The 23,092-nt window shown below is 42.1% G+C and overlaps 1 protein-coding gene across 1 annotated transcript in view; it reads right to left on the bottom strand.

The window, feature by feature from the left end:
• Positions 1–22,444, bottom strand: part of LAMA4 (laminin subunit alpha 4) — a 102,917-nt gene extending 80,473 nt beyond the window's left edge. The window contains exon 1 of the mRNA XM_059835641.1: positions 22,064–22,444. Coding sequence (XP_059691624.1) covers positions 22,064–22,264 — 201 coding nt within the window. The 5' untranslated portion in view covers positions 22,265–22,444. The remainder of the gene's footprint in view (positions 1–22,063) is intronic.
• Positions 22,445–23,092: the final 648 nt, after the last annotated feature.

Raw genomic sequence — 23,092 nt, 5'->3', positions numbered from 1 at the left:
TGAAAGAGGATAGCTTTAATTTGATATGTTATGTGTAAATTCTTGTTCTCCAGTGAGGAACTTCAACCTCATTGTGCAAAGCTGGTGAGACACACACAGGTTGACCTCAGGAGCAACCTCTGTTACTCAGGCAGCACCTCCTCATCCTGTGCAGTCTCCCTGTGTCACATGTATTATGTTAGATCCATGTAGACTCCTGAATTTTTGCATCCTAATTCTCTTACCCTTGCCTAACTCTTGCAATATTGTTGCAGAGCTGATGTGAAGGCCCCAGAATGTCATTTAGGTCTCCAGAAAATACTTACCACAGCCTGTGTCTGCTAGCATTTACAAAGACCATCCCTGAGGTGGCTGTCAGAGCCTGAAATATGCCAGGCTCTCCTGGAATATTTTTTGTGGCTGCCTCTACAGCACTTTGTGTATTTTGTGGCTCTTAAGGTCACTTACTCTTGCAAAAAGTGGGAAAAGTGGGAGGTTCAAGCGAATCAGAAGGGTATGATCTTACATAGCTTGCATTTGTATGAGGTATAAGGCTTCTTATTATATTGTAGTGATCTAATTAGGATTAGATTTCCTTTGTGTCTCCCTCTTCCTCATTTTCCTGGGTTGCCCTGAAATAAAGGATGGTTTCTTTTCTGCACTAACCTAACCATTGCTTCTCACGCCCACTGCAAGCTATGACATGAACAGCAGATCTACAGTATCGAATGCAGCACCAGGCAGTGATACCTCCACTAGCTGCAAAAACTAGCCTGTGAGTAGTATTGCTAACTAGCCCTGCTAGTGGCTGTGGCTAATTAACCCTGGCACAGTGCTATGGCTGTATTGCTTCTGGGACCTGAACCTGTACATCTGCACGGTGCTGTAGATACAGCTGTGGAGCACTGGGTAGCAAGAGCCAGCAATCCCAAGATTCATCTGCGTGTTCGCTTCCATTCTCAAGGGTGGGTAGATACTTCTACCCCGCCAGATAAGCTGCTTGTTTAGAAAAGAATGTCTTACAAGATGACTAACAACAAGCCTTAAAAATTAGATTTACAAATGAATCATTAATCCAGTCTTATCCCAGAGAGCTCTGAGAAGCTGAGATGAACATAAATGGAAAATTCAGTTGCCTTTACCATTCTTACACACAATATTTTATCTGGTTTGCTTTGGAAACACTTTCTTAGATAGCAGCTCCTAGGAGGAAAAGCCTTCATACCATAACCACTTTGGGACAGCAGAAGTACTATCTATTTCTACTGCTTGTTTCTTTCAGTTGTTTAGTCTTAACACAGAGCTGTAGGACTGGCTCCCACCAGACTAAGGATTTCAGCTGAATGATTACACCACACACTGTGGAAGGGAGACAGTTAGTTTCTAAATTGAAAACAGATTCTTATCCCAGTGTCTGTCTTGGCAATATTTCTTTCCACCCGTACAGATCTAAGGCATCTTATATTCTCTGATGCCCCTCAACTGGTGGGTGGTCTTAGCTGGTCCATTAGTGTCTGCCCAAAAGCTGTCTTGGTTTTGCAGGTCTAAGCAGAAGCATTTTTTACTTACGATGGTGAATACAGACAATAGAAATGTATGAGTGTGTGTAAAGGTGTCTATGCAAATCCTTCAGTCAGCCATAAAGACCATCTCCTTTATACTTCAACTTAAGGGTATGCCTGCATTGCAGCCGTGAGTGAGCTTTCGTCTAGTCCACTCACCCAGCAGTAACAAGTTAGGTGCAGTTCAGTGCAACGTCAGTGGTTCCAGCTGTATGAGCAGGGTTGTACAGTCTTTGCTGAAGTCCACTGGGAACCAGTTTATGCTCTATTCTGAGCAGACACACTTCTCAGTTCCTCAAGACATCTGCCTCAGTTTTGGGTGCCTCTGCTATTCTTGCTGTCAGAGCCCCTCTTGAAAGTGAGATGCAGGGTCCTAAGTCACCTGGGTATTTTTTGGCAACATTTTTTCCCCACATTATTCAATTCATCACAAAAACTTGGAAGGTGCTGATGCTTACTATTTTAATACAGTACTTTAAATCATGGGTTGCATCAATTTAAACCAGAAATGAGGTATTGACAATCAGTGCTATGAGGGAAGTGGGAATGAGGGGAAAATGGGATCCAGATTGGTTTTTTGGTTTCAGAAGTTTTCTCAGGCATTCTCAATTATTCTGATATATTTTTGTTGCTCCTTGCCCTACTAGTGATAATGGAGTGATTGGTTAGTTGTTCCAGGGTGTGAGCCAACATCGTATTTATAAAAAGAAGTGTCAGAGTGTTGAGCTAATTGAGGGATTCAAATGACCGAATGTTCTGGGAGCACAAAATAATTACACACAAAGCACAAACAGGTCTGGAACAAAATGGAAATACCCTCTCTGAAAAATTGTTATGTAGGCAATTGAGTGAGGAACATTTCCGTCCACTGTCTGTTTCTGAATGGTGAAGACAATTAGTAGGCCAAAATGCTAGGTCTGCATTAGCAATTATGTCTTCACAATTATTAGATTTTTTTCTGCCCAAGGGACAATATTTGTTCCAGTTCAAGCTGAAAAGTCCAACCTAATGTGGATCTTGCTGAGCTCTTGAAAATCTTTTGCACCCATGGTGCATTTATTCCCTGCCACCCGCCCCTGCATCTGGATTTAATTATTACATTTCTTAAAAACAAGAAACAGCTGCAGTGCTGAAAGCGCTGTGGAGCCTGTAATCATATTCTGTTTCTTCAGACCCTTCTGCTGGTATGGGTGCAAGATGGGACTGAAGATGGAAGACAATCCACATACACAGGGTATGAGTTTACTCCTATATTATATTCAAGCAGTTCCACGGCATGGTTTCAGGCACTGGTTTATGATCATCCATATTGACTGATGGTTCATTTTCTGCCTTGATTTTGCTCTTTGACAGATTGTGATTTTCCTGACAGTGTCCAGGCACAGCTCAGAGCATGGTATCTGTTAGGACATGTTCCCGCAAGGCAGTCTGTATGGGACTGTTCTTTTCTGGGCAAACACAGAGAGAGCTTCAGCACGTGGACATGGGCTGTGTTATACTACTTGACTACGAGGTCTCCACACTGCTTAATTTGGTAATTCAGATGTAGCCATTGACTCTCTCATCTAATGGTAAGAAAACATGGCATGTTTCTTCAGTTAGTACTGGAACTTGTGACTTTCCTGTGAATATATAAAAGCACAAAGGGTCTCTTTCTTCCACAATAAAAGGCTCCCTTGGATCCACACCAGTGTTTGTTTTTTCCAGAGTTTTCTCTTGAGTTCTGGGGTACATGAAGGGATGTGATTCAGGGTTAAATGGTCTACATTAAGACATTTCAGCCTTTGTTATATTCATTATACTCATGCCTCCCAGTCTTGGGCCAGGAATCTCATTACATTTGATCCAAAACAAACCCAGAAGAAAAAGATGGTGCTTGCTTCCAGGACCATTGTAAAAGAGGAGACAGATAGCGCACTTGGGGAACTGAAGCTGAAGAACAGTACTCAAAGTAGCAGTCATAGCACATCAGCTGCCAAGTCACTGCTAAGTTTAGTGTCAGCTGAGACTTGGTTGTAGCTGCCCAGCAACGTTATGTTCTTTGCTGGTAGAGATAGAGTCAAAAGGTGTGCATCCTTCCAGGTCTGAGAAGGATCCTCAGTGGGCTGCATGGATGTTCAGACATGAGGGCAAAAATCAAACATTACGGTATTACTTAGTGGATTCTCACTTCAAAGGTCTGTTCAGGATAGTAAAAGTGAGTGCAGCCTGGGCACAGATGAATCCTATAAACTCATGGGCTTGTGATTAAATGAAAATTAGCTTAATTAACCTAATATCCCAAATCTACTTGCAAAAATACAAAGAAGTTCTATCCTATGTCATAAAGACCTGTATTTTGTGTAGAAGGGTGATTTTTGATGCCAAGAGGCAAACGTGCATGCGCATGTTTTTTTAGCTTCTGGCAGCCCCCATATATTACTTCTTCATATGCCAAGAGGTTAGACAAATGACTGTAGCCTAATTTATGCTGTGCTACCCAAGTCATAGTAACTGTTCTGATCATAATCTTTTAGCCTTCAGTGGAAGAGAAATATATTAATTCTCATTACCTGTCATCTGGCCATGGTCAAGAACATACATAGATAGTTACCTCTGGCTAAGCTGACATACCACACCTTTATCCTGATGGTATAGTAAGTTCATTGGACATATAGTTTTATTTTGAAAAGATTTTTGTGCATTTGAGTTTCCATTTTTCTGCAGTCTGACCTGTTCTGTAAAGGTGGTAAAAATATTTTCAGATGACATATACTTAAGCGAGTCTTATTCTGAGAACTCTGTCCTCTGGTGTGATAGGCTATCTCTGAATCGAAACATCTATGGAGAATTGTGACACAAAGTGTGAATTATTTGCATAATAATATTTATAACGACGTTGATTGATCAACAGTTTCAGAACTGTGGGACCCTCAAAAGTCCTTACTGTCTCTTATGGAGTGAAAGAAAAGAAGAAAAGAAAACAAACTCTACTTGAACATTATCAAGCTTCGCCTCAGAGCTCAGGGAAAAGAAAATAGAAAAATGTTGCTCCTTCTGATACAAGGCATCGTATCAGCCATAGATACCTGTCAAAGTAGGACACGAGTAAATAAAGCCCAAGTTTTTAATGTGTTGATGAAAACAATCAGACAAATAGAGTGGAGCAATGGATTCTTCCCTTCTTGACAGTTTCCCATCAAGGTTTAATGTTTTTCTGGAAGAAAAGTTTTAGCCAAACAGAAGTTTAGGACTCAACATAATACTATACCTTCGAAACTCTCCATCTTTTGCTATACAGGGGTGAATGAATATTCTAAACATCCTACACCCATTTTAAAATCTGTGGGTCTAAAAGAGAGATCAGTCTGCTGGAAGTGCATGGCATTGCCATGGAAACAACAGCCCTCTGCTCCTTGGGGATGTTTCTAAACCTAACCCAAACGTGCTTGCTTTTGTTTATTTTTGTTATGAGCAGTATTTGGAATTGGCAGCCACAGTTCTGAGGCCTTTTTGAAGATTGTTTGCTTAGGCCAACTTGAGATAAATAGCCTACTGCCCTTCCTAAAAATAAAGATGTTTTCCTGCTTGAATGTCTCCCAGTACTTTCATTTATGTAATTATTTATTAGAAATAAGAACATTAGAGAAACAAGTCTGAGAAAGCAGTCCTCTACTGGACATTTGATACTATTCCAATTTCTCTGGTCTCCTCAGAATAGGTAGGACTCTTTTCTGAAGAGATTCCTGGTCTTTCTCACCTACAGTAGTGTCTTCACGTTCAGAAGTACTCAATCCCCAGCCAGGCGCTCACAGAAAGCATGCCAAATTTTCAGCATTCAGCAGATCCCACCTGACATGTCTATGTCAGCCATGAAGATAGTCCCAGGTTGAACCCCAGAGGATCTCCGTGCCCCAGGTGCAGTGCTGTGCTAACACAGCTGTGGCCGTGCTAGTGCGGGGGCATCCTGGCCAGCAGCCTCCACAGCTGGGCGGCGGGACTGCATGTGTAGGAAGCCCAAACCACAGCAGGCTGGGAATCATCAACGTGGAGACATACACATGGGAAGAAGCCAGCTAGACACCCTTTGTACGGTTTAATTCCTTTTATACTAAAATGTGTCTAGGTCAGCTGCGCCTGCTGGTCTCTACTGACTGCAAAGTGGGGCTTGGAGGGCTAGCTCACATGTAGGCATCTGTACTGCATACAAAGTCTGGGGAGATGAAACCTATTGCACATGTCAGGTGTGCTGTGCAGAAGTGTCTAGGTTACGGCTGCTATGCCACGGATCTGGCCAAACTGCTAGACACCCTGTACCTTTGGAGAAGTGCAAAGTCTCCTAACAGTCTATTCCACCAGCCAGTACCTTCACGCAGAGAAAATGGATGCATCTAAAGGAAACATTGGTGTCTGACAGGCCCAAGGGATTCTGTTTCCACATTTGAGTTTAGGCTGATTCTGGCCAGTTCAGAGTGTGATCATGGGATGTTTCCCCTTGTCCAGATAGTGTCTCCTCTGATATTTACAGGTAGCTCTCCAAAGGAGCTGTATTATATTATGCTGCACTAGTGCCATCTTCCTCACCGAATACTTGTGTGTTCAAAAATCTGCAAACAAAATCTTCTCAGCCCATCTCTGAATATGCTTTTCTTCTTTGGGAGGCACAAAGCATACATAGATGCTGGCACATTTGGTAAAGCTGTAATTCATAGGAAGAGTTTTAAAATGCCACTGGACATTTGCTATCTGGAAATTAATTTTATTGCTGCTAGTAGCTTAGTCCCACTTCAACTTGATGGCTTTGGACAGAAATTATTATTAAGACTTTGTATGGTCATCCGAAATACTTGGTGCTCACTGCAAACAGTGACTTTAGTTCTAACAAATGCCTGTGTCATACAAGATCATCCCATTTTACAAAGAGCAAAACTGATCCCTGCCGTCATGTTAGTGCTGTTCATTCCTGGCTCAAGTTGCAACTAAGCACTTTAGATACAGCTGGGAAGAAGAGCGCTGATGCTGTGGGTGACTTTTTGACAATCTCCAGAGCTTGTGACTTGAGTAAAACTCCCCGAATAACTACGCAGCTAACCTCTAGCACAGAAAGGAGCACGACCCCATTCTAAGGACACCTTTTGGTTCCCTCCAAAATGCACACATTTTGCTGCACTAAAAATACTGCTTTGCCAAACTGGGTTGTAAATAAACAAAGTGGTTGAATCCATGGACATCCTAGCTTAAAACCACTCTGGGTAGGCACAAATTGTGCTGCTTATCCTGCCTGGAAAGCATTAACTACAAAGCACTCTTCTTTACCTTGGATAGATATATGAGTCTACTTCTGGTCTCATTCAGCAAGAAAGTACTGAGGCCACCAACATGACTTCTACATCTGCTTTTCAGCTCAGGGCATAATTGACTTCCACTACGTTTAAACATGGACTTTTAAAATCCAGACTGCCAGTTGTAGACTGATGGATATTCGACCATTTCTTGCTCCCTGGGAGGAAAGTAACAGACGTTTCAAATTCCTTGGGTCAAAAACATGTTATTCATAAGCACAGACACAAACATTTAGTTCTTCTTCAGCCTGGGAAACTTTATGCAAACAAAAAGAGCTGCAATAACACTGCACCCCACTGTCCTGACCTTCCTGCCTTTGGTGACCTGCAGGAGAAACCCTTCTCCATTTGTTGACAGCAGATCTACAGTACGCACTGTGTGCAACTGCAGATTGGTGCCAGCACACGCTACTTGTTAAGCAGCGCACTCAGGAGCCCTGGGCTCATTGCTCTCTTACACAGCCACCATGCACTCTACTGACTATGGAAAAGGTGCTTAACTGCTGAAGGTTACATTTTGGCTTGAGCATTCAGCATGTGTAGTATTTAGGAGTATCTTGTGACTGGAGGGGGTCTCAAAAGTGTGTGTGTTCATGGGGATGGATGAGGGTTAAGTGGGGGAAAGGATATAGCTATATTTTCTCTGCAGGATCCTGGTGTTGACTCAGTTATGCTGGTTGCTGCCTTGGTCCTAGAGAACTGGATGGACTCGCACGTTCACTAGAAAACCTATGAACTGCACTTGCTGTTTAGAGTCAGCAGATAGGAAAGCCTGCATGCAGTTCCCTCTTTCCTGAATGCATAGGCAGCTGCACTGGGCCCATCAGAGATTGAGTTTACCAGACTAATAGGGCACTTATTAATTAATTAATTAATTAATGCTCTGGTTTGAATGGTCTACATGGACATGCCTTTAAGTTATGGAGATGGAGCCCTATTTCTGGCAGGGGATGAACTGCCAAAAGCTTTTATCCCCATCTCATGTGTTATCCAGCCAATATTCTGCCCATCCAGGTGGTGTGTGATGCTCTGGTGTACCTCACATCCAGACTTTTCTCCTTTTGTGGGTGAGGAACTCACCAGCACTAGCTCACCGGCTCTTGCTGGAAATACTTTTGTACCAAATATTGACTACAGCTGAGAAACACTGTTAAGTAAGTCTTAGGATGAATTTGACTGATAAAAGTCAGAACTATGCTTGTTTGTCTGTCCCCAGGAAACATATTTTACAGGTACAGTAGATCATGGAAGATATCTGAGAGGTGTGCATCAGCAGGTAATCTGCCTTTCCTATTTGGCTTAGCTAACCATGAAAGACTGTCTTTCTACACTTCATAACTAGGAGATAATAAATCACTGAACCCAGCATCAGATTCTGCCAAACACCTCTGTATGATCAGATTCTTGATTTGTGTTTTCCAAAAGGGTAGGACAGTCAGTGATAACTGCATTAAAACAGTACTTTTAGTATTACTTGCTGCTTTGAAAATTATTTGGCATTGCTCCTTTTCCTCACAGCTTTTCTCCTCATCTGTTCCACACATGATCATTGGACTGTTCACAAAATCACCATCAATGAGTAACCAAGAAATGCAGAGCAAATCTCTGCATTTTTTCCCATAATACCTACTATGAGAGAAACTTGAGAGGGTGGTCTCTGTCTCTCAACAGCTGAAATGGTTGAGATAACAGATGGCTGTATTTAAACACTTTGATTTTTGTTACTCCTCCAACCTGTCAAAAGGATCCATCTCTACAACTACACTTGATCTAACTACGGTAGGCCATGTGCACAAAGGATCTGATGTTCTGATGGATCCTATGTATGTGAAGTGTATGACTTGAGGTAAAATTTGTCTAATTAAATTCTCTCTCCTTCGTTTTGTTCTGTTCTGATTTTTTGAGACAGGAGAGAGAAAAATATTTCTGGAAGGTATCCTTGGGCTCTTTATAAACAAGTATTTGATGGCAGCTCTGGTATTGTCCTAACAGTCATTCATATCCCTGCCACTTTTACAATCATAACTATATAGTTGCAAATAATTTATTTATCAATTTCTTCTAGCTCTCATGTCCCCAGAATTTGGATGGATTTGAATTTGCCAAAGGCGAAAGAACAATCATATGGATAGAGATTTGTGTAGTTACAATTTCCTCAAAAGCATAGTGAGTACTTGTAGCAATGAGGGAGTTTGCTGCAGACAGCATATTCCAATAGGCCTGTTTATATATAGTGAGGCATTGATTAAATCCATGGCTCCTCAGTTTATATTTATAGCACACACTCACTCTAGTTTTTATTTATAGGTTACCTTTTAGTCTTGTCTATACTATATATCTCTTGTTGGCAACGAGCCTTGAATGTCATTTAAACAGTCTTACAGTAAATGCCAACCAGATGAGATGGTCATTCATTGGCCCTTCTTAGGGCAGACCTCTGTACTTCTCTTGGGCTGTTTCTATTAATGGAGCATCTGAACATTACGCTTATGGGCTGTGGATCTCCACCTGGCCCCCACTGGCTCCCACAGCTCTTCTGCTGCTGCTTTGTTCTCTACTCATGCTCATGTCCTCCCCATCCTGCTTTCTATTTGTTCTCCTTTTCCTTTTCCCCACTTTGCCTTTCCCTGCACCTGGTTCTGGTCACTCATCCAGTTCGTGACATACCCTTCACCTCTAGTCTGCTAACATCTTCACAGCAATAGTTTCGTTGTGCTGTTTGAAATTAACATAAGGCAAAAGATTCCTTCTCCTTCAACAGATGAGAAACTCATCACCTTGTTTCTGTGCATGAGCTCCTCTGTCCCTAACTATGTTCATAAGGATATTGGGACTCAGGAAAACACGTTCTTCTGCTCATCTCTTGTGTGACCATAAACATTACTTTTCACTCAGTTTCTCCATCTGTCAAATGGGGTAATGACATTAGATACACGGAATCACAGAATCACAGAATCGCAGAAACACAGAATGGTTGAGGCTGGAAAGGACCTCTGGAGGTAACCTGGTCCAACCCACAGTACTCAAACAGGGCAACTCAGAGCTGGTTGCCTGGAACCATGTCCAGACGTACCCAGCGTAATCCACAGCAGTGTACCCAATGTAATCCCGGATTACAGGGTCCCAGATGTACCCAATGTAATCCACAGCAGTGACACAAGTCATCAACTTCATGTCTTTAAAGAGAACTGGTCAGAAACACTAGGAATAATGAATATCTCCATGGGGGCAGACATTTCTGGTAGTCATGATTTGTTTCAGATGCCTGCAGTGAATATAAAGCTGTTGCTGGACCCAAGAATTCCAGTTTTTTTAATCCAGTGCTGAAAGAACTTTTTTGGCTTCCAGCTAAACAGCCATACTTTAAAGACTTTTGCATATTTACACAGCACTGCCTGGCATTGTGCTGCCTTTCCCATTTTTTTTTCTCCATCCTTTCTAAGGGAGAGACCACACTCTGGTATTTGAGGGCGATGTTTATGAGTGACCTGCAATGATTTACTGCCAAAGCATACCAGATATATGAAAAGGATTAGTCAAAGAGGGTAGGGAAAAAGAAAAAGAATTACAATTCAGTGTTAAAATTTCACATAAAAAATTGAAACTAACTTTGTAGGAGAGCTTTTAAGATGCTTAAGGAAAATCTGTTTTCTTCAATTCATAAGAGGAAGGAAATATGAATATGGAAAAATTATTTGATATAGAAGTTGTTTTTGTTAGAATATCTTACAGGGCATTTGTTTTTGTTAGATACAATGATTAAAACATTTTCCTCTTCTTGAAAAAATAAATGAAGAGCTGGAACTCTTACTGAAGGTACAAATAACATTAGTTCTGCTGATAACTTCCACTTTTAACCTGCCCTGTTCATTTGCTACATGCATCTTCCTAGACCAGTTCTTTGCTATGGTGGATGAGGTTGCTGTGAGTTCTTACAATAAGTAATTTTAAAAATAAAATGCCCTGGTGATGACCTTTCCAAGAGCTGTCATACTTCACTTTAGCTTAAGTTATCATTTGAAGAAATAAATGGATTTCAAATTCCCAGGCCTTGAGTAATAGTAAATTCAAGACTGTCTTTGTGGTTGAACCTGTATATCCCTGTGAAGTGACCTTTCAGAGGGATCTTTGTCTTTCTCTGCAGAACGAGGCTCTCAGAAGTTAGTAACTGACCTGTTGCCCAGACTTGCTCTACCATGAAAGTCATCGCAAAGAGAGATGGACAGAAGTCCTGCTCTACACTGTGAGGTACTCCACAACTCCACTCCACATGAGGCAAAAGCAGACATCATCTGCTCTGCAATTTTATTTCTTCTCCTTTGATTTTTGCTAAATTTATCTGAGGTTTGAAGCTTCACAAACCTAGAGAATTAAAAACAAACAAGCTTGCTCACCAGCTTCCCGTTAGGCCTCCAAGCTCTATTTATAATTTCTATAAGCCTTCATTACCTCTCATCTACAGTATCAAATTCTTCTGAACTAGAAAGGTCACATTCTAACTATTATTACTGGAGAAACTAATTCAGTGTGTGACATCATAGCCAGACAGTTAATTACCCCATTTAATAGGACACTACAGCTGTTAGAGAACTGTTTGCATGCAAAAAGTCACTCTACAGTGCTTACCATTTCAAGGGCAGAAACCTCATGCAAATTAGTAATTTGCAATTTCAATTTTATTTTTAAAATTGTAAACAATTCTGAGAGGAACATATTTTTTAGCTTAGTCTCCAATTCAATATTCATGAAAGTTTTCTAATAAGCACCCTAGTGTAGTACATTAAATTCCTGTATTGTTCTCTTAAATTTCTGACATTGTTAACTGTGAAATATGTATTACTTTCAGTGTTCCACTGATACTGTAAATTAGGAATTAACCAGAAGTTGAAGACTGTTGGGCACAATGCTGGTAATCCTTTTTTATCCACTTATCTTGACAGGTACCTCAGTTCTAATTGCATCTAATGAGATTACAAACTAAAGCAATTATGTGAATTACACATAACAAGCTTTCTGTTTTGTTATTTAGCTTGCAAATGTAAAAGCAAATTCTTTCTTGCTGAAATAGTCATTCCGTGTAAATCCCCAATATTGTTGCATATTCTTATTTTTTAAATTCAATTCTAAGATGAGATAGGTTCAATGAAAATTAAAGCCTCACTGGGTGCATTTGCCATAGGTCTGGGCAAATTAATATAATAATGGGGTTTCCTAGGTAAGTGATATGAAATGCTCATTAAAGCTGCAGTGGTGTGTTTTTGTGAAGCTCAGTAATTTGAATCTTCAAACATAAAAAAATAAATAAAGCATTGACACGAGTTTTGAATCTGTAATCTTTTTCAGTAAATGAACTGTTCAATGAGTGATGAACAAATGAAGCCTTATTTTCTGTTACTAGTGTCCTTTCTGTCATCCCCTGTGCTTGGATGTCAATATTGTCCCTTTTTGTCTGCATGCCCAGTGATGCCCCCACCTGAGAGCACAGGGCTATGGCTGGTCCGGAGCCATGCACACAGCGTCTGGCCAGTCTGCAGCTGCTAAAGAATAGATCTGATGACTGAATTTAGTCCATTTTTCAACTGTTGCTGTCTCAAGCAACGACTTAACACTGTAAGATCTCCATTATTTGTACATACAGAGGGACTGAGCTCTTCTCAGAATTTACTGAAAAAATTGTGGTTGCCTTAAGGGAGACAGGACAAGGCCCTAACTTAATAACAGCCTGATTTGAAAACTTCACTTGCTGACTGATCCCTGGCAGTTGGGAATACTTATGTATCACCTGAGGAGTTATCAACTCACCAGCTTCCACAACGGAAATCTATTTTTGTTGATAATAAAGAACAGATTATGATGCTGATGGAAACCCTCTTCCTGAAGTTTTAGACAAAGAGCTTAGAGATTGCTAAAACTAGCAAGACTGAAACAATTTGCTCCAATTCTAGGTAAAATCTTGCTGGCAGGGGAGATATATAGAACAAAAGTTACCTCTATTTCTCCCTGTTGAATAGTAGAACTAGCAGTCGGAAAGAGAGTGAATATGGCTAATTGCACGTAGGTAATCCCCAAACCAAACCAACAAGCAAAGCAGAGCATGGGCAACAGGGAAAAATGACAAGGAACCCCCTCCCCAGCCCACTGTCACTTTATATTCTTGTTCCTTGAGCGGGCTTGTGCATGCCTCCCTTGTAATAGTGACAGAGTAACGGTGACTCCTGCAAAAACAAGCAATAGCTGAAAGCCAGAGCAACGACGTTATCTATTACCTTGACTAAGTAATTGTATTTAATTTTAAAAAATTTTCCTGTGTTGAAAATGTTTCCAGACTGTTACCCGTGCCCCAGTCCAAGTGGAAAACAAAATGCCATTCAGCAACAGAGATGGGATTGGATCCAACATAAACATTTCTCAGCTAGGCATTCTCCATAGAAGTGCATAGTCATTTTTTCCATATACAGTGGGAAAGACAAAGCCTCTGCTTAAAAGGCATTCTTCTCCAAAAAGTGGGAGGGCTAAAATGTTTTAGTTGTCTGCAAGCTGGCTAAGGATTGGAGATTAATACCAGCCTTTGCTCAAATGTACTTATTACTACAGCCACTAAGTAAAAAACTTACTCTTACAGATGCTCACTGTTGGAAATAGAAAATCTGCCGTTGGAAATGTAGCTGTTTGATTTTCCTCTTTCAAACAAAATGCCAAGTTTATTCAAGGAGAACAATTTACAGGAAAAGGGTTAAACAATTCTGCGTTGTTTCCTCATTAACCACCCTCCACCCAGTCCCCACAAAACACTCACATGAAATGTGTGTTCTGAGTCATACTTTCTTCTCTTGAGTCCCCCAGGTAAGTGAGATATATCAGTTCACAAACTACAGCACTCCCTGAGAGGTTTCCAGATAGAGACAAAAATTTTCAAGGGATAAAAAAGAAAAGTGGCCTTTAAAGCAGGTACGACTGTGCTTGTGGGACACTGTTAAAACTGAGAGCGTAAATCTGAAGCTTCCTTTGATTTCCCTTTTGCAGCAATTTTCCCCACCCCAGATTTCTAGTATTTCCTGGTTTGATTTTGCAGCTCTTTGAAACGTTGGAATTGCAGTAGGGATATATAGTGATCTGCTTGACCTATAGCCAAGGTGTCAATTTAAGAGCCTGGTAGCACAAAACGCAAGCCACAGTGTGAAAAAGTTGGAAGATCAAGAGAAAGAGCTTTCGTCCGTCTTTCTCTCCCAAGGGTGGCCCAACTGTGGACAAAACAGGCAGTTGCTGGGGATGGCCCATGGGAAGGTGCCATGTTTCTGGGTTGCTCTCCCAGAACAGTTTCGCCCTTGATGGTGCCAGTGCTTTGCAAACATGAGGGAAGGAAGGGAGACAGCTCGGCATGGTTAAATGTGCGCTACAAGCCTCACATCCAGAATGGAGGTGGGCAGAGGCTGTGGTCTGAAAGGAGAGAGGAAAGGCCAGGGCTTGGGAGAAGGCATAACGTGCCCTGATCTCTCACTGCCTCTCGGTCCATGGCTTGTTTCATCACAGGCGTGTTCTGATGATGAAGAAATTAGCTTCTTGTTGGCTCAAAAAGGAGGAAGAATAGATGCATCAAGAGGAAAAAACCCCAGTCTCTTTCCTCATCCCTCACAAAAATCCCTCGCCCAAATCTCTGTTTCCAGCTGACTTGAAAGTAATTAGCTGGTGCCTTAGAGACTCTGTTGACGCTCTGCAGACAATCCTAGCCATTGACGGGAAGTAGGGAGCCACAGAAAACCACAAACCTGCAAGAAGCTGAGTATGACACACAAATCCCCTCTGACCTTACACCAAGTCTAGACCTTCAACACCTGCCCACCTCCCCCCTGAATGGGTCTGTGCCAGGTACTGGTGCTCCGCAGGCCTTGCCAACCCTCAAGGGGCCAGGCTGTGTTAGCTTTTCTGGGGCACCTTGGTATGTAGGATTTTAATAGCTGGGGTAGGGAGGGCTGCGCCGTGCTTTGCCCTGCCGGCTCTTTTATTTTTTTTTTTTTTTCTTTTTTGGATGCTGGAGCAGATTTTCTCTGGAAAAATGCTTTCTTCCATGGAGTGCTTTCAAGGAAGAGTCCCTGGAGGCAGGAGTGGGGAGCACAGCATAAGGGAGTCGTGAACGGCAGGCCCTCTGTGGCTCTCCACGGGCTATCATCCAGGCTCAGAGGTGGGAAACCACAGTGGGAAACCCTAGGACATATTGGCCTTGCACTAGCCTTGGCAGAAAAGAAGTCTGCTCATCTCTTGCTGCTCAGAAGGCCTTTCATACAACAGCAACAGGATGCATCGTAGGGTGGTAATGGGGTACAACGCAGGCCAGAAATGATCTGTTTTAGTTGCTGGTTCTGTGTGCTTTTTCTTCCACCTGATGCCAACAGTGAAAGGTTGAATGAGTTCATTTTTATTCATTTTTGTTGGGAAGACAGAGTAAAACAATGATTCAGAGCCTTACAGTTTTAGCTATTTTTATAGATCACATTGGACGTCGTTCATTCAGGTAGAGTCTTTTTATTCAGTAATTATTAAATTATGTTTCAAATTAACATTCAAGTATGCCAGTTCTTCCCATGCTCCCTGGCTTCCATATGTCATGACTTAAAAAATAACTTTCTAGTTCTTCTTACAGTCTTGTAAACTTGGAATAGTAATTTCTAAAATATTTTTCACAGCCCTCTATTATTCTTTGGCTTATATTAGGTATCTTAGTAACTCTTGAATGCTGGGGTTTTAGCACTGTTTCTTGCTGGTTTGTCTTAAAAGAAAAAAAGGAGTTCTAGTATTTCTGAAGTACTTATTTTAAGAAAATAACCATCTAAAGAATTGCACAATACAGCTAAACAGGAACGACAAAGCCGGATTGTATTTATTGCATTTTAGTCAATCTCTGTTTGCATTGCCAAATACACTCTGTAAGTATCCTGACTGATAATTAGGAAAAATCTCTTTGAGATCATTTAACGACAAAGAATTAGATTTCAAAAACTGTAGAGCTCTAACAGCTTTGTATACAGTACTATTCAGCAATTGTTGAATCTTGCATTAGGATGCATAACCCAAACATCCCCAGCTCATGGTGGTGTCTGAAAATGAACTGGGATTGGATCCAAACATTCAAGAGGACCAATTAAAATATAAAAACCAAGGGTGTCTATATTTTGGTGTTTGAAATCTAAGTCCAGAAGCAAATTGTAAATTATCAATGGCTGGTTATATATTACTTAGAAACTAGACCTATTTTCCACAGCTCTTGAACACTAGGAGCTGTAATTGTTATCAGTTTAAATCAGGACAACTTCTCCTTCAGAAACCAATTCTTTTACTGCTTCTCATGCCCCCTGGAAAAATTGGACTTTTAATTCCTTCCTTGCTTCCCATGTCATGAATAAGAGTGGGCATGAAATGCCTTTTATTGGTTTTCACAGCCCTGAATAAGCTTTGGGGCACTTTGCTGGTACTTGCCCAAAACTTCGTGGGAGCTCGCTGCAGTGGAGTTTAAATTGAATTGTTCTGGTGGGTGCTTTATGCACCTTCTTGAAATGGAGAACATTTCCCACTATCCATCTCCTCTGTCCTGCACTTCCATTTGCTTCAGCTTCCTATGATTTAAAAGGTTTGGCGTCTGGAGGCTCTACTCCAAGCAGCTGATTTTCATTAAAGCTTTGATGAGAAACTTAAGCTGGAATCACAAACATCTGCAGTAAAACTTCCTCCCCACTAATAGACATTTCTCAGAACATAACCTTGTTGTACCAGAAAAAAACAGCAGCTAGAAATCCAAATTGCCCATTATGGGAGTTAACCTAACATACCCTCAAGGGTCTGAAATGAATTCGTTTAAAGATCTGCTTTTTTAAAGGTAGATGCAGTTCCCATTAGTTTAAAAGAATATAAAGGCTTCTGTCAAGCTAAAACCCTTTTTGGCTCACACCTCAGGATTAGGTCTTCTGCTGCTTCTTTTAGTGCTAGTATGTTTTCCACAGATTAATGTCACAAGTAAGCATCAAATTGTGGTTCTCTAAACAGTCTGCAAGACTTTCTGTTCCAACCTTTATGCGGGAAGGGCTGAAGGCAATTTGGTGATAGTCTGAGTTAACAAGTGGCTGGGACTTTTGATTGCTCTCTTTTATGTATTTTATGTCAGCCCTTTTAGAGAGGTGAGTTTGTCACAGGTCCCATGCTAATTATTGCTTATTGCTTATTGCTTGAGAGAACCAGAAAGAAAGCACCTCAAATACTCTTTCTTGCTTTTGAAAATTTAGATCAGCAGCTGCTGGCAGAGGTCAGGTGTCAAAAAATGATTGTCAAACATGTCATTTTAACATGCAAGCGCCATCAGATAAATTCTGCCTCTTATGGTCTCATATAGTAAATGGCTATTTTTGTCTTGACTATGATAATTGTTTCCTTTAAAGGACTTCTTTTGCCTCTCTGCCTTTCCCCCGAGCCAAAAACACTGATGCTGGAAACAGTTTTCCTCTTCCATCCATCCAACAATATCATGCCTTCCTTCACTCTGGGAACTGGCTTCCTGCCCTGTCCCAACTAGTTCATTTTTTTCTTTACCCTTAAGGCTTTTGATTATCTCATTCTTGCTCTAATTTTTCCCCCTCCTTTTCTTCCTGCTTTAGCTTGCTTCCTTTCCCAGTATTTGCTTCACTTCTTCTTTCCATAGAAGACATTTGAAATCTTCTTTTCTTGCTTAGCAAGTGTCTTCACAAAATGTCTGTCATCCTTTTCTTCCACTAATCCTTCCTACACTCATCTTCTATATTGGGCTCTCTTAGCTATTTTCTTGACCTCATGTAGTCATTTACATCAGAATGAAATGAATCTTCTTCTGCATATCACCTTACATTCATTTTGCATTAACATGAGTGACCGCACAATGTGAATCACAGGGAATCAACTGCCATATTCTCTAGTGTTTGACTTCTTGTACCATTGTTTATGCTCACCTTAGACTCTATGCTCTTCCACTGTTTGCAAGGAACTTTATTCCTACTGGGGAGAAAAATCTACATCTATATAATTAAAATCAGTGGAATTTACAAACACAAATGTTGACAGTGGCAGGCTTCAGATCCAAATGATAATCTATAACCTGCCTCTTATTTTAAAGGCATGTGCTTGACAGTGGGATATAACTGTTCTCAGAAGTTACTTCTGGCTTTCAGTTTTGACTCTGTGCCTCACCAAAACCAGAAGTGTCTCACCACCCCCTTTCCTTCTGCTGGGTCTAAGCTAATGCGTGGAACCCCAAACGAAAGATTTCTGATGTTTGCCACTTGCTTGTTTGCTTTCATTTGCTATCTGGCCATCAGTTTTAAATCCTTTGCTTCCATCTCTGATGAATCTTCCTTGTAAAATATTTTAATCTATCCTTATTTGGAAAAATCAATCTTTGTCTTAATGCCGCCAACTGTGGTTGGGCTATACTGATGAGCTGGATCCAGCACTTTGTGCTCATTCTCTTTCTATTTCTCACTGTCTCCCCATACACATCGGGATTCGGCCCCGTAACGTGTCCCCCACATCCCCTTATTGTCTTTGTGAGCCAAAGAACTTAATCATCCTAAATAGCACGCAAGCAACTGAGTACTTAGGAGTGCTTTTCACATTGATCTGCCTCTTGATAGACAATCCAACACAACCAACCAAAGTCTGCAGTGCTTAATTACCTTTGAAATTGAAATCCGTAACTAACTTGTAGTCTGAACTGTGTCGCCTTCAGTTTCCAGTTGTTGCATATGATGAGACCTTCTTTTGTTAGACTAGTGAGCCTATTATTAATTTTTTTTTGCCTGTGTATGTGCATACACAATAAGTTCAAAGTTTTTTCTTAACCTCCCTCTGAGCTAAGCAGATTGGATTGTAGAGTCTCTCAGCTATCTTGCAATTCCTAACACTGTAATACTTCTCATGATACTTTTCTGAATTATTTTCATCAATTTATAAGCATTCTTCTTGAAACAGAGGCAGAGAGCATTATTCCATGATGGTCACTACCAGTGCTCATTATGCAGGTAACATGACGTTTCATTGGGTGGAATCTAGTCCAGTTAATTTAAACATCTGCATTTTGTGCCCTAGCCTTTAGCTGATTAACAAAGCTGTCCTGCGGTGAGTACCCAACATAGTCCTTACAGAGGAAGAGGGTCCTTTGAGGGCGTCCAGGGAAGACAGCTAGGAATTTAAAAAACCTGGTGTCTCCATTACTGTATGGGGAATTTGGGTTTATACTTGAAGACAGTGCCTGACTGGGACTGAAAAAGTTTAGGCACAGTTTATGTGCCTAATTTAGGCGTACTGGATCACATATTGATTAACAACCAGGGCATCAAACTACTAGATGTTGCTGAGGTCCAACTCAAACCCATGGTCTGCTCTGTGAGTGGTACAACATATTAGCATAGCATTGAAAATGTAGTTAGTTCTCTTCTCTCTACCATCAAGAGGCTTTCATTCAAATCCAAGGCACAGAAAAGCGCCACATTAACATTAATTCTAATTTTTTTAACCACTTATCCTGGTTCCTCTGAGTTTAGGATTGTCAAACATGGGAAAGGAAGAGGAGTAGAAAACTGAGAAATATTCACTAATATGTATTTACATTAATTGGGGTCTCCTGTTCTTCTATAGCTTCATAATATCAAACTCTTAGCAAGATCTAAGAGCATCCCACCAGTTATAGCTTGGAAACTCCCAGCAGCACTGTTTCAGACCTTGCAAATTTCTGAAGATGTTGTGTAGAGCAGAATCGTGTGTGGGGCAAATGCTGACCAGCACCTGCCCCACAAGCTGAAACATCGTGATTTCTGTCTGCCCTGATCTGTGCTCCGGCTTTACAGCAGCGTGTTTCACGTCACGGTTGACTGGCACCACAGTCCACCATGAAGCACCATCCACGGCTCCGTAACTCTGCCATGTAAATCTGATCCCTTTGTATCATTTGGCACTATTCAACGTGACTAACAGCCTCTGTCTGCTCGGGATAGCTATAGGCCTGAGTCAATATTTAGACGAAGGAGCTGAATCAAACCGCGCTGTGTAAGGGAGTTTACTCTGTGGTTCACTGTAAGCTGCGGTTTAAGAACTCGGGCTTCGAAAGAGGCTAATTCAAACCTGCTGGGATAAACACTGTTCCCAGGGCTGAAGGAAGGGAGGTGGGCTGTGGGAGGGGGAAGCTCTCTGAGGACCAAAGGAAATGTTCCTTCCTCAGCTGAGAGACTACCAGTCCATCTCTCTCTGGCTCCTACATCAACCTCCAGGCTTAGAGCCGTTTCCCCAGCTCCGGTTACCAACTATGTACATGGATCAATGGGTAAGCAGGTTCTCGCCGCTACAGAGCCATCAGCCCTATCGCAAAAGAGCATCCTACTGGGCCTCCTTGGAAATTGCCATGGAGGTGGGTCCTGAAATGCAATAGTAAGGTGAATCTGCAGCTAGCAAAGGTGCCTGAAATCTTGGCTCCTTCCTCATGAAACCATAACATCCTGCAGCCAAAGGCCTTGGCGTGATGCTGGCAGGCAGCGTCATTCATTCGTAAGATGGGATCCAGAGTCTAAATGGTGCCATTGCAGGGGCTGAAGTAAACTGCCAGAGCAAACACCAGTTAGTGAGTCTATTATATTGGACTGTACAAATGAAACTTTAGGGAGGATTGAAATGGGTGGAGGAGACTAAAGTGTTGTTCCCCTGCAGTGCCCAATATATCTCACAGCACTTTCCCAAGGTAAAGTCTTAATATATTAAAGTGAAGCAATGTGAACTGTGTCTTTGGGAAAACCATACTACACAATCGTATCAAGAAAGGCTAATAATCACTTATGCCCATTATCCTGTAAAAAGCAGCTACAAAACCCAACCAGCTCTTAAATCAGGCATTTCATTGCGGGACTTTCCATGTTGTAAGCAACAGGTGGCAATGCAGCTTCCCAGGGTTGATCCCAGGCCAGAGGAGAAGAGCTGTACATCCCATGTCATGGAGCCCGTCCAAGCCCGGGACGGCTCCCGAGAGCCCCTATGCTGAGCAGAGCAGGGTTTAGCCTCCAGTTTTCTCACACAGGTCGTGTTTCGCTCTGAGTCCTTGGCAGGGTGGACAGGCGTGTCCCCAAGGCTACCCAGCTGCTTGGAGCTGCTGCAGCGGGGGGACGAGCTCTGCCCAGCCCCGTGGTAACCCTGCCTGTCTGAAGGGCTTGTGCACTTATTTCCATGGCTGTTAGTTCTGGCAGTTGCAGTGTAGGGGGAAAATTAGCTGTGTGATATCAGAGATCGTGATCTTGATATTGTCAAAGTGACACAGCTGTGCTAATCTCACCTCATTTTTGGATGTTATGCTAGAAGAACTACTCTTTCCCTTCCCATGACCTTATGTAACTCAATTTGCCTCCTACTTTGCATCTCCCACGCATGAGACATTACTGCCCTCCACCCCCCCCAACGTTTGCTGGAGTAATTTATTGTTTTCTCAAGCGGTATTTTTGAGTAGACCATTCCTGACGCAGCCTTGCCTGAATGAGGAGTATCAACCAATCCCAAAACACAGGGGCTGCAGGAAAATTTTCCACCGTCAAATTGCTTCTCAGATCTCTCTAATTTCATTTGTCACTAATCCCAACCTCATACTTTTTGGAAGTTTTAAAATCTCTGCAGGTGTTTTCTCTGCAGGCAATTTCCTACATGTGTATGATTTATTATCCCCACTCTCACCACGAAAAGGAACTTCAGATTTTCGAGGCGGATGGCATTCAGAGACAAAAGCACACATTTCTACAGTACAGTGTTTGCCATCAAAAGACAGACTCTTTCTGGAAGTTTAAGTGAATTACAGTTCCAGGAACTACAACAAGGCAAGCAGAAAAGTGTTGTGACAATTAACCCTTGTAAAATATCTCTGTTTGGACAGGCCTGTTTAGTTATGTTGGCAGGAAAGTCAGAGACGTGTTAAGCCAGCCTCACTGCAAAGTACAGCAGCTGTTTGCTCACAGCAGGCAGGGCATGTGTACATTTTGAAGTCTGAACTGTATCTCTCCAGTCCCAAGATCCAATGTCTCAGACCCCCCGCAAAAAATCTCTGGTATTGCTTTAAGGATCGAATGATTAAGCTAACATTAACCAGATGGGAGCTTCAAGACAGACAGATGAAAGCAGAAAAGCACAGACACTAGAGAGAGAAGGGAGTTACTGTACCTCAGCAAAAGGCACCCAACTTCCAGTAGCTACTGCCTGCTGCTGCCCTCTGATAACAGTGGCTTCTTGCGCGCTGACCGCTGAGCTACCTTCAATGTCAAACTGAAAAACGCCTCCCTCACTCGAGGCTGTGCTGGAGGAGAAGCATCTCAAAAAGAATAATATAGGAGAAACGAGGGGCCAGGCGGAGATCAAAGCCATTTCCTCCCCTTACATCCAGCAGTGGTCTTCTAGCGTCTCAGTAATTGTTTACCCTCTTCTGCAATCAGCCCCCCTTGGCTTAGTAGTGCCTCAGTTATTTTAACTTTCTTTCAGCGTTCAGTTTCCAGATGTGGCACTTCAAGGCAGTCTAACCAGATCCTTATTTAAAAGAGAAAAAAAAAAAAAGAAAAAAAAGGAAAAGAAGGGAAGAAAAGCGCTTTTGCTGCCTCCCTCGTTCACTCTCTGTGCCTGTGGCTCCTCTTTTTCCCCAGAGGCTCCAGCTCAATAACATACAGATGGGCAGTGCTTAAGCAGAGAGTGTCAAACCGAGATTGTATTCCAGGAAAGCACCGCTGGCTCCCCAGCCACCTTATCTCCCCCTGTCAGGATACAGACTGACGCTCTGCTCGGTGCTCTGGCTTCCTTCACATGTTCACATCATTCCCTTTTTTACCTTTCGTGCCGAGACACTCCCACTCAAACTTTGCTGTTCAGAAAGTGAGGTCACCCTTTCCTCCCCCCACAACACCCGCCCCACAACTCCATCCGACCGCTCCACGTGAAGCATTGACTCTCGTGACTGTTTATTTTTTAACATCTCCAGTTTATTCAGTGGAAGGCAGAAAGGTGCCAAATTTATTAAAAAAACCGCTAGACCAACCTTTTCTTTTGGCATGGGGGAGGGGAGGCTGTGGGCGGGAGGAGGAGGAGGAGGAGGAGGAGGGAGACAGCCTGGCTGTGCCATGGGCTAATAAGGCTAAGTGGTTTCTCTAACACGCTTCATTCAGATCCTTTCCCTCAAGCCCACCTCTCAGCTTCTCGTCAGCT

This window comes from Gavia stellata, chromosome 2 (assembly GCF_030936135.1).
Source record: "Gavia stellata isolate bGavSte3 chromosome 2, bGavSte3.hap2, whole genome shotgun sequence".
Lineage (NCBI taxonomy): Eukaryota > Metazoa > Chordata > Aves > Gaviiformes > Gaviidae > Gavia > Gavia stellata.
This window is presented reverse-complemented; position numbering and strand designations above follow the sequence as displayed.